General features: G+C 48.3%; 1 protein-coding gene across 3 annotated transcripts in view; it reads right to left on the bottom strand.

The window, feature by feature from the left end:
* ANKS3 (ankyrin repeat and sterile alpha motif domain containing 3) overlaps nt 1–12647 on the bottom strand; it is a 72742-nt gene that overhangs the window by 35467 nt on the left and 24628 nt on the right. For all 3 annotated transcript variants that reach the window (XM_063934786.1, XM_063934785.1, XM_063934787.1), the window contains 2 exons: nt 7904–8085; nt 6638–6836 (listed from right to left, as the gene is read on the bottom strand). In XM_063934786.1, coding sequence (XP_063790856.1) covers nt 6638–6836; nt 7904–8061 — 357 coding nt within the window. In that variant the 5' untranslated portion in view covers nt 8062–8085. The remainder of the gene's footprint in view (nt 1–6637; nt 6837–7903; nt 8086–12647) is intronic.

Genomic DNA, 12647 nt, shown 5'->3' with positions numbered 1-12647 from the left:
TGCACAGCCATTACCAGAGGGATAGCGGGGACAGATGTATAGTGATGCACAGCCGTTACCAGAGGGGAAGCGGGGACAGATGTATAGTGATGCACAGCCGTAACCAGAGGGGAAGCAGGGACAGATGTATAGTGATGCACAACTGTAACCAGAGGGGAAGCAAGGACAGATGTATAATGATGTAACCAGAGGGGAAGCAGGGACAGATGTAAAGTGATGCACAGCCGTAACCAGAGAGGAAGCAGGGACAGATGTATAGTGATGTAACCAGATGGGAAGCAGGACAGATGTATAGTGGATGCACAGCTGTAACCAGAGGGGAAGCGGGGACAGATGTATAGTGATGCCCAGCTGTAACCAGAGGGGAAGCAGGGACAGATGTATAGTGATGCACAGCTGTAACCAGAGGGGAAGCAGGGACAGATGTATAGTGGATGCACAGCTGTAACCAGAGGGGAAGCGGGGACAGATGTATAGTGATGCACAGCTGTAACCAGAGGGGAAGCAGGGACAGATGTATAGTGATGCACAGCTGTAACCAGAGGGGAAGCAAGGACAGATGTATAATGATGCACAGCTGTAACCAGAGGGGAAGCAGGGACAGATGTATAATGATGTAACCAGAGGGGAAGCAGGGACAGATGTATAGTGATGTAACCAGAGGGGAAGCAGGGACAGATGTATAGTGATGCACAGCTGTAACCAGAGGGGAAGCAGGGACAGATGTATAGTGATGCACAGCTGTAACCAGAGGGGAAGCGGGGACAGATCTAGTGATTCCCGACTGGTAAACGAGAAGTTATACCAGCAGTGCCTTGATATGATCAGAGTAAATTACGGTGGAACCTGGCTGCCATGAAAGGTGTAGCTGGTGTTATGAAAATAAGAATTTACTTACCGATAATTCTATTTCTCATAGTCCGTAGTGGATGCTGGGGACTCCGTCAGGACCATGGGGAATAGCGGGCTCCGCAGGAGACAGGGCACATCTAAAAAAGCTTTTAGGTCACATGGTGCGTACTGGCTCCTCCCCCTATGACCCTCCTCCAAGCCTCAGTTAGGTACTGTGCCCGGACGAGCGTACACAATAAGGAAGGATCTTGAATCCCGGGTAAGACTCATACCAGCCACACCAATCACACCGTACAACTTGTGATCTGAACCCAGTTAACAGTATGATAACAAAACGAAGTAGCCTCTGAAAAGATGGCTCACAACAACAGTAATAACCCGATTTTGTAACAATAACTATGTACAAGCATTGCAGACAATCCGCACTTGGGATGGGCGCCCAGCATCCACTACGGACTATGAGAAATAGAATTATCGGTAAGTAAATTCTTATTTTCTCTAACGTCCTAGTGGATGCTGGGGACTCCGTCAGGACCATGGGGATTATACCAAAGCTCCCAAACGGGCGGGAGAGTGCGGATGACTCTGCAGCACCGAATGAGAAAACTCCAGGTCCTCTTTAGCCAGAGTATCAAATTTGTAAAATTTTACAAACGTGTTCTCCCCTGACCACGTAGCTGCTCGGCAAAGTTGTAATGCCGAGACCCCTCGGGCAGCCGCCCAAGATGAGCCCACCTTCCTTGTGGAGTGGGCCTTTACAGATTTAGGCTGTGGCACGCCTGCCACAGAATGTGCAAGGTGGATTGTGCTACAGATCCAACGTGCAATCGTCTGTTTAGACGCAGGAGCACCCATCTTGTTGGGTGCATACAATGTAAACAACGAGTCAGTTTTTCTGACTCCAGCTGTCCTTGAAATATATATTTTTAATGCTCTGACAACGTCCAGTAACTTGGAGTCCTCCAAGTCGCTAGTAGCCGCAGGCACCACAATAGGCTGGTTCAAGTGAAATGCCGAAACCACCTTAGGGAGAAATTGAGGACGTGTCCTCAATTCTGCCCTGTCCGAATGGAATATCAGATATGGGCTCTTGTATGACAAAGCTGCCAACTCTGAAACTCTCCTGGCAGAAGCCAGGGCCAACAGCATGGTTACCTTCCATGTAAGGTATTTTAATTCTACCGATTTTAACGGCTCAAACCAATGAGATTTGAGAAAATTTAGAACCACGTTCAAATCCCACGGTGCCACTGGAGGCACTATTGGGGGTTGTATATGTAGTACACCTTTTACAAAAGTTTGTACTTCAGGCACTGACGCCAATTCCTTCTGGAAGAAAATTGATAAGGCCGAAATTTGAACTTTAATGGACCCCAATTTTAGGCCCATAGACAATCCTGCTTGCAGGAAATGTAAGAATCGACCCAATTGAAATTCTTCCGTTGGAGCCTTCTTGGCCTCACACCACGCAACATATTTTCGCCAAATGCGGTGATAATGTTGTACAGTCACTTCCTTTCTAGCCTTAATCAAGGTAGGAATAACTTCCTCTGGAATGCCCTTTTCTTTTAGAATCCGGCGTTCAACCGCCATGCCGTCAAACGCAGACGCGGTAAGTCTTGGAACATACAAGGTCCCTGCTGAAGCAGATCCCTTCTTAGAGGTAGAGGCCACGGATCCTCCGTGAGCATCTCTTGAAGTTCCGGATACCAAGTTCTTCTTGGCCAGTCCGGAGCCACCAGTATTGTTCTCACTCCTCTTTTCCGTATAATTCTCAGTACCTTTGGTATGAGAGGCAGAGGAGGGAACACATACACTGACTGGTACACCCACGGTGTTACCAGAGCGTCCACAGCTATTGCCTGAGGGTCTCTTGACCTGGCGCAATACCTGTCCAATTTTTTGTTGAGGCGAGACGCCATCATGTCCACCTTTGGTTTTTCCCAACGGTTCACAATCATGTGGAAAACTTCTGGATGAAGTCCCCACTCTCCCGGGTGAAGGTCGTGTCTGCTGAGGAAATCTGCTTCCCAGTTGTCCACTCCCGGGATGAACACTGCTGACAGTGCTATGACATGATTCTCCGCCCAGCGCAGAATCCTTGCAGCTTCTGCCATTGCACTCCTGCTTCTCGTGCCGCCTTGTCGGTTTACGTGGGCGACTGCCGTGATGTTGTCGGACTGGATCAACACCGGCTGACCCTGAAGCAGCGGTTTTGCCAGACTTAGAGCATTGTAGATCGCTCTCAGCTCCAGTATATTTATGTGAAGAGACGTCTCCAGGTTTGACCACACGCCCTGGAAGTTTCTTCCCTTTGTGACTGCTCCCCAACCTCGTAGGCTGGCATCCGTAGTCACCAGGACCCAGTCCTGTATGCCGAATCTGCGGCCCACTAGCAGATGGGCAGTCTGCAACCACCACAGGAGAGACAACCTTGTTCTCGGTGACAGTGTTATCCGCTGATGCATGTGCAGATGCGATCCGGACCATTTGTCCAGCAGATCCCACTGAAATGTCCGTGCATGGAATCTGCCGAATGGAATCGCTTCGTACGAAGCCACCATCTTTCCCAGGACTCTTGTGCATTGATGTACTGACACAGTTCCTGGTTTTAGGAGGTTCCTGACAAGTTCGGATAACTCCCTTGCTTTCTCTTCCGGGAGAAATACCTTTTTCTGAACCGTGTCCAGAATCATACCCAGGAACAGCAGATGCGTTGTCGGGGTCAATTGAGATTTTGGAAGATTTAGAATCCACCCGTGTTGCTGAAGCACTACTTGTGTTAGCGCCACACCGACTTCCAGCTGTTCTCTGGACTTTGCCCTTATCAGGAGATCGTCCAAGTAAGGGATAATTAATACGCCTTTTCTTCGTAGAAGAACCATCATTTCGGTCATTACCTTGGTAAAGACCCGAGGGGCCGTGGACAAACCAAACGGCAGCGTTTGAAACTGATAATGACAGTCTTGTATCACGAACCTGAGATACCCTTGGTGTGAGGGGTAAATCGGGACATGTAGATAAGCATCTTTTATGTCCAAGGACACAATGAAGTCTCCTTCTTCCAGATTCGCTATCACTGCCCTGAGTGACTCCATCTTGAACTTGAATTTCTGTATGTACAGGTTCAAGGATTTCAGATTTAGAATAGGCCTTACCGAACCGTCCGGTTTCGGTACCACAAATAGAGTGGAATAATACCCCTTTCCCTGTTGTAGGAGGGGTACCTTGACTATCACCTGCTGAGAATACAGCTTGTGAATGGCTTCCAAAACCGACGTCCTTTCTGAGGGAGACGTTGGTAAAGCAGACTTTAGGAACCGGCGAGGGGGAAACCTTTCGAACTCCAGCATGTAACCCTGAGATATTATCTGCAGGACCCACGGGTCCACTTGTGAGTGAGCCCATTGATTGCTGAAAATCTTGAGTCGACCCCCCACCGTTCCTGAGTCCGCTTGTAAAGCCCCAGCGTCATGCTGATGGCTTTGTAGAAGCCGGGGCGGGCTTCTGTTCCTGGGCAGGGGCTGCGTGCTGCCCTTTCTTACCCTTTCCTCTGCCTCTCGGCAGATAAGACTGTCCTTTTGGTCGCTTTTTATAGGAGCGAAAGGACTGCGGCTGAAAAGACGGTGTCTTTTTCTGTTGTGAAGGGGTCTGAGGTAAAAAGGTGGATTTGCCGGCAGTTGCCGTGGTCACCAGGTCCGAAAGACCGACCCCAAACAATTCCTCTCCTTTATATGGCAATACTTCCATATGCCTCTTGGAATCCGCATCACCTGACCACTGTCGCGTCCATAAACTTCTTCTGGCAGATATGGACATCGCGCTTACTCTTGATGCTAGAGTACAAACATCCCTCTGAGCATCTCGCATATAAAGAAAAGCATCCTTTAATTGCTCTAGAGTCAATAAAATACTGTCCCTATCCAGGGTCTCAATATTTTCAGTCAGAGAATCCAACCACACTACCCCAGCACTGCACATCCAGGCTGAGGCTATTGCCGGTCGCAGTATAACACCAGTATGTGTGTATATACTCTTCAGTGTAGTTTCCAGCCTCCTATCTGCTGGATCCTTGAGGGCGGCCGTATCAGGAGACGGCAACGCCACTTGCTTTGATAAACGTGTGAGCGCCTTATCCACCCTAGGGGGTGTTTCCCAGCGCGCCCTAACCTCTGGTGGGAAAGGGTATAATGCCAATAACTTCTTTGAAATTAGCAATTTTCTATCGGGGGTAACCCACGCTTCATCACACACATCATTCAATTCCTCTGATTCTGGGAAAAATACAGGTAGTTTTTTCACCCCCCACATAATACCCCTTTTTGAGGTACCAGCAGTATCAGAGATCTGCAACGCCTCCTTCATTGCCGTGATCATATAACGTGTGGCCCTATTGGAAAATACGTTTGTTTCTTCACCGTCGACACTAGATTCATCTGTGTCGGTACCCGTGTCGACTGACTGAGGTAAAGGACGTTTTACAGCCCCTGACGGTGTCTGAGACGCCTGAACCGGTACTAACTGGTTTGCCGGGCGTCTTATTTCGTCAACTGACTTTTGTAGTGTGCTGACATTATCACGTAATTCCATAACTAAAGCCATCCATTCCGGTGTCGACTCCGTAGGGGGTGACATTACCATCATCGGCAATTGCTCTGCCTCCACAGCAACATCGTCCTCATACATGTCGACACACCGTACCGACACACAGCAGCCACACAGGGAATGCTCTAATCGAAGACAGGACCCCTTAGCCCTTTGGGGGGACAGAGGGAGAGTTTGCCAGCACACACCAAAAGCGCTATAAATGTATATAAACAACCCTAGAAGGTGTTGTTTACTATATATGCGCTCTTAATATATAAATATCGCCAATTTATGCCCCCCTTCTCTTTGTTACCCTGTTTCTGTAGTGCAGTGCAGGGGAGAGTCCTGGGAGCCTTCCTCACCAGCGGAGCTGAGCAGGAAAATGGCGCTGAGTGCTGAGGAGAATAAGCTCCGCCCCTTTTTCGGCGGGCTTTTTCTCCCGGTTTTTAAGAAACTGGCCTGGGTTAAAATACATACATATAGCCTTAATGGGTATATGTGATGTATTTATTTTGCCACTAAAGGTAATTATATTGCTGCCCAGGGCGCCCCCAGCAGCGCCCTGCACCCTCCGTGACTGAGTCAGTGAGCCGTGTGACAACAATGGCGCACAGCTGCAGTGCTGTGCGCTACCTTCATGAAGACTGTGAAGTCTTCTGCCGCCTGTTTTCCGGACCTCCGTTCTGCCGTCTCTTCAGCGTCTGTAAGGGGGATCGGCGGCGCGGCTCCGGGACGAACCCCAGGCTGACCTGTGTTCCGACTCCCTCTGGAGCTAAGTGTCCAGTAGCCTAAGACTCCAATCCATCCTGCACGCAGGTGAGTTGGAAATCTCTCCCCTAAGTCCCACGATGCAGTGATCCTGTTGCCAGCAGGAATCACTGAAATTGAAACCTAAAAAAAAACTTTTCTAAACAGCTCTTTAGGAGAGCCACCTAGATTGCACCCTCTCGGACGGGCACAAAAACCTAACTGAGGCTTGGAGGAGGGTCATAGGGGGAGGAGCCAGTACGCACCATGTGACCTAAAAGCTTTTTTAGATGTGCCCTGTCTCCTGCGGAGCCCGCTATTCCCCATGGTCCTGACGGAGTCCCCAGCATCCACTAGGACGTTAGAGAAATGGGCGTTAAGGTGAATCCGGTCCCTACTCCACATGCTGCAGAGTCCAGGATCTTATGCTAACCTCAGCAGGATGCCATACCTGTATTAAGAAATATGCCACACTTTCATTCCCACAGCTGGCAGCCAGCATAAGAGGTGTTTGTCCGCTGGGCGTCCTACAATTCACATCCACCCCAGCTTCCAGCAGCAGGTTAATCACAGCATCATGCCCGATGTAAGATGCGTACATTAGCGGGGTCCATCCTCCCAGGTTCTGTTGGTTCAGGTCTACATCCTTCCTGCAGAAAGCCAAAGTGACTATAGTAACCCGGCATGGATACACTGAGGCAGGGGTGGGTTCTGTACATGACATGGGCTTGTGCTGCTTTAGGAACAATTGACTATAAAACCTTACATTAAATGGCCCTTTAAACTTGTTTAGCAAAGCTAGCCTGTAAGGAGGAGATAAAGACGAATGAAGCTCACCAGAAGAATGCCAAGCTGGGCCCACCATCTCATCAGCGGCAGGCAGCCTTCTACTGCAGAGGTTCTCAAACGTGGGACCGTTGTGGTGCCTTGAGGACAAGCTTTAAATAAATCCATGCTTGACCACAGTTGACTCAATTAGCACCTCAGTCAATTTGACTTAACCATCTGTGCTGAGCAACGGATATAACTAAACCCTGGACTGTTGGGGTGCCTTGAGGACTGCTTTTGAGAATCTCTGTTCTATGGGACATGTTTTACACTCAACTTTCTCCAGACCGTATGCCCTGGGTAAGCATCGGCTGCCAGCCAGATAAATAACCCCCAAACAATGGGGAATTCATTCACAAGGGGATTCGCCCCCTAGGGATTGAATCTCCCCATAGGAATAGAGTGCAGCTAAATGCTCACACAAATATCATATACATGTTAAACCAATACTCAAAATATTATTGTAACATTAGCAAGTACTGTATACACATTCCCACATTGTGTAAATCGGTCATCTAACTCACTGAGACCTATTGTCCTTTCTTATTGGGGATGTTTGCCATTGACAGATTCCCTGATTCAAACATCTTTTCCATAGATTCCCTGGAACATCCAACAATGTATTAATGACAGGATCCCGGTAGGTACTGAAATAATATGCCTGGTTATGTAGCACCTGGCTCCTTGAGGCACTAATATAAACTGGGGTTGGAGGGATATATAGGGGGAGGAGCCAGCTACACTTCCTGAAAAAAACTAAAGTGCCAGGCTCCAATTATCCACTCGTCTATACTCATTGTCTATAATATGCGCCAGTGTCCCCTAGTGGATGAAGGCGAAATAACTGGAACCGGAGAAGTCACTGTGTGGTGAAAACTAGAATACTCACCTTTGCACACAGTGCTGAACTACCTCGTACTGGCCAATAGAGGCCGCCGTGTGAAGGTCCAGGGGTAGCTCTTGTCCATCTAACGATTCTCCATACCACATGGACAGACTGCGGCCAAGCATTTCTGTCTCGCTGGAGTCATCACTCAGTTCTGCCATGTTCAGGATAACCGTTTCAGTGCACTACAAGAGGGAATAGGCTTGTTACCAATCATAGCTGATCTGCAACCCACTGCCCACAGACACCAGCAGGACAACCCCAACACAGGCCAAGATTAACATCTGTACTGGTATTGTTGCAGGTGTAACACTGGACAGCCAGCAAAACAGAACATTCAGGGCAGACAAAATAAATATAGAAATGGGTATCAGAAGCCCATAGAAGTGCTGCGAGACTGTGTCAGTGGTGAAAGTCCACCAGGTTCAGCAGTATAGGTGGAAGTATGGTAAGCTCTAGGACCGTAATTTTTTACCTTTTTTTAATCGCGGCACACCGAACAATATTTTAAAATTGACAAGGCACACCATCAGTTCCCCACAGAAAAAAACAAAACACACACATTGGCCCTCACAGTAAAACGAAAATCCACACATACATTGGCCGACACTAAAAACAAACAATCACATTGCTCCCCACATAAATCCTATTGCTCCCCACATGAATTATTCACATTGTTCCCCAATACATCCATAAATTCTTATTCTCCCCACATAAATCCTATTGAAATCCTATTGTTCCCCACAGGAGAAATAAAATAACAAATATTATTATTATCAGCTGTCCTCCTCCCTGTCCCTCAGTGGCGGGGGTAGTTCATAGTGGAGTGCTGCGAATACTGAGCAGCGGGCTGTTGGGCAGGTGTGGATGTGGGTGGGCAAGGAAAGCTGTGTATGAAGGCAGGAACTGGAAGATGTGTATGCAGTCAGGTGGGCCGGCTGGGTGGTGAGATGCGGCAGCCGTGACCTATGATATCACATCGTTTTCAAGGCATAGGTCACGGACGGAGCACGACTGATACTCTAAGAAGAGCCCGGGCCAACAGTTAACTCTGAAGGTGCAGGAAGCTGCTCTGGCTCCACGGCACACCTTGCAACTGGTCGCGGCACACTGGTTGAAAAAGCCTGCTCTAGGGAATACGGTCGTTAGGTCGACACAGCTTAGGTCGACAGTCATTAGGTTGACCACTGAAGGTCGACATGGTCAATAGGTCGACATGGTCATTGGGTCGACATGTACTAGGTCGACAGGTCAAAAAGTCGACATGATTTTTTCAAATGTTTTTCCATTTTTTTATTCATTTTTCCATACTTGACGATCCACGTGGACTATGATTGGAATGGTCACCTGTGCCAAGCGAAGCATGGCGAGCGAAGTGAGCCATGCGAGGGGACACGGTGCACTAATTGGGGTTCCCCGTCACTTTACGAAGAAAACTACGCCCAAAAAAAGTAAAAAAAAAAAAAAAAGTACACCTTTTGACCTGTTGACCTAATGATCATGGCGACCCAATGACTGTTGACCTAGGTTGAGTCGACCAAACCCCAGCTCTAGTACAGAGATGGGTTTACTGGGAGCATAAAGGATTTGATTGTTGTGGGAGTGTCTGGTCAGGTGTGGTGGGGAATTCTATTGGGAGGAGCAGCATGGAAGAAATGAGGTCATCCATGGGGTTTATAGGGGACTGGATTCAGAAAGATACAGAAAGCCAGTGTAGGGATGTGCAGAGTGCTGCAGTGGGTGCGGAGAGACGAGGCAGGACTATCAGGCTTGTCAGTGCATATTGTACATCTTGGTAAAGTTGCACATGCAGTTATTACCGCTCACTTACTGAGGAAGCAAAAATAGTAACAGCATCAATGCAACAAGTGATCCAATAGCATGTCTCCTCCCTAGTGGCGATTTTAACACATTACACATTGCAATGTACAGCTGCCAGTTCATCACCTTTACTAACAGTCTCTCCAACGTTCAAATAGGCAATGTAAATGACTCGGTGGCTATAACTCTTCTTTAATTAAACAGTGTGGACATAATACTGTGCACTATACAATTATTGCGATAGATTTAGTTTAGTGTGACGAAACAGGAATTTACAATCTAAAAGAAAAACACAAGCCACTTCCGGTGGGCGGGCTGAACGATCCGGCTGCTTCTCGTTAGAGCTCTCCCTCCAGGGATCCCTATTAGCCAAATCCAGCGGCTTATCCTGGACCAGTGACCCCGCAATTACACCCGCGGGGCCCGGAGATAACAGGGAGCGAAGTGGAGTGCGTCCCGGCTCGCTTTCCCCCCTGCTTCACCCGCCGGAGCCCGCACACACCGTGTGCTATATATGACGGTGGCCATCTTGGACCTCGGAGGATCGAGTCCAGGCTGCCCGAGGGATCCCAGGCCATTTGCAGCATCCTGCTGTGTCCCCTGACGACCCTCCGGATCCCACACCGCTGACCAGCAGCTCCCTCTATCCAGGTGCGTGCGACAGTGACCCGCCCCGCAGCCGCAACGGCTGCGTCCCCGATTCACTGTCTGGGATTTCGGTGGGCCCTGAGCCCCCATTGAGGATACGCAGGCCTCCAGCCATCACTGCACCACACCACTAACCTGGACTGTCGGCCAATTGGCGCTGGTGGCAACGCACGCACTCTGCCATCCCCTGCCTATGCCTGTATGAGAAGCAGCTACTCTATGCAACAAAGGCCTCTCAGGTACCTGCTACGCATGAGCCTGGCTGAGGCATAATCTACCTCGGTCATCCTGAATACACTCAACATTGTGCTTTTGCCTCTGGCCTTCTCTCTCACCCCTGTGTGGCCTGACAATTGCCCTCCTGAGGCACCAATAATTTTTTGTTATACGTGTACACCTTTTTCATTCTCCAAGTGACGGACTTTCCATTACCCTTGCTGGGCTGCGTTGAATCACATTTCCTGCTATGGAAAAATACGTGGCCAAAACACTGCGCACGAATAAGAATTCTCAAAATAAAAATAAACCAGCAGCTAAGGATAAAGAGCATAGCCCTATTCAGCAGGGGTCTCCATCCTCTCCTGGTTGAAGGGACGCTGATGACCTGTCCCTCGACGACGTCCGAGCTAGCCCGTCCTCTATACAAAAAGCTAGAAAAATCTCAGATATCATATCACCTCTCTTGGACGCAAAGCTGGCGCCTTTGCTGGAGGCCATCACGGCAGCGGCAGCTCAATTGACCCAACACACACAACGTTTGGCAGAGGCCGAGGACCGAATATCCACCTTAGAGGATGATCAGCATGCGATCCAATCACAACAGCAATCACACGACAACACCCTAGTGGCCATGACCGATAAAATCGAAGATTTAGAAAATCGTAATCGTCAGACCAACTTGCGCCTGATTGGCCTTCCAGAATCGGTCAGACAGAAAGATCTACTGGACTTGGTTACTCGCTGGCTCCCTACAACCCTTGATTTTCCCCCCTCGCCCACTTCTTATCTGGTTGAACGAGCACACCGCATCAGCCCCAATAGACAATCCTCACAGTCACGTCCTAGACCTGTAGTTTTCAAGTTACTAAATTATCTTGACAAAGTGAAGATTATGGAGGCCTACCGCAGAAGTTCTGACCTCCGCTATGTGGAATCCAAACTTCTGCTCTTTCAGGACTTTTCTTTCCAAGTTTCGACACAACAAAGAGAATTCTCCCCTGTATGTAAAGATCTTTTCTCCAAAAACATCAGATTTGCTCTCCTTTATCCTGCAAAATTGAGAATCTTTCATGCCGGCAAACCACACTACTTCGACACTCCGGAGTCTGCTCGAAACTTTCTCAAGTCTCTACCCACGTCACAGTCTGATTCTCGGATGGACGATGCTGATTGACTTTTCTAAAATCAAATATTTCTTCTTATTTGTCTTATTTTATCTCTTTTTCTTCCCCGATGGATAGCACTCTGTTGACTATTTACATTTGGCTCTTACAGCCACTGTTGTGTGGGACTCTTCCTTTCCCATTGTGGTGGCAGGGATGACGGGAGGCTCTTCTACCATTTTCTCTGTCAGCCCTTTCCTCTCCCCCCTTTTCTATTCAAACTAAGGTTTCTGTTATATATGGATGGTTATTACAACTGTCATATTGGGTTCAAAAATGCAAAAAATGTTTTGACTGGTAGCCTAAGTTACACTGGTTAGTGTTTTCTACATGTATTATGATGTTTTGTTATATGTTCATTGTGACTCCACGTATTTCCTCAACGTACCCCTTTTGTCCTTCCCCTGCTCGCTGGGACGGGGGATTGGACTTTCGATTGTGGCTTCTCCTTCTGCATTCTATTGGACTGGGTATTGGATAATGCCAGACCCTAGAGATGCTGAGACCTCCAGAGATGGCTCAAAAACGTCTCTTAAGTTAGTCTCATGGAACGTAGAGGGCTTGAACACGCCTATCAAGAGGAAAAAAGTATTGAATCACCTCAAAAAATTCCATCCTGATGTGGTGTTTCTACAAGAGATGCACTGGCATCTTACTGATCCTAATAGACTTAGAGACGCCTGGGTTGGTGACTTCAGAAGTGCCTCATACACCACCAAGTCAAGGGGAGTACTACTCCTTTTTCGTAAATCATTGGATTACGAGATTAGGGGCGAATGGATAGAACCGGAGGGTCGATTTTTGTTTCTAAAGGTCGATGTCGAGGGAGAGCGTTTCACTCTGGTGTGTATCTACGCCCCCACAGGGCCAAATGCTTCTTTTTTCTCAGACATCTT

The sequence above is a fragment of the Pseudophryne corroboree genome, chromosome 7 (genome assembly GCF_028390025.1).
Source record: "Pseudophryne corroboree isolate aPseCor3 chromosome 7, aPseCor3.hap2, whole genome shotgun sequence".
NCBI lineage: Eukaryota > Metazoa > Chordata > Amphibia > Anura > Myobatrachidae > Pseudophryne > Pseudophryne corroboree.
The sequence above is the reverse complement of the archived record's forward strand: the minus strand, read 5'-3'. Positions and strand labels throughout refer to the sequence as shown.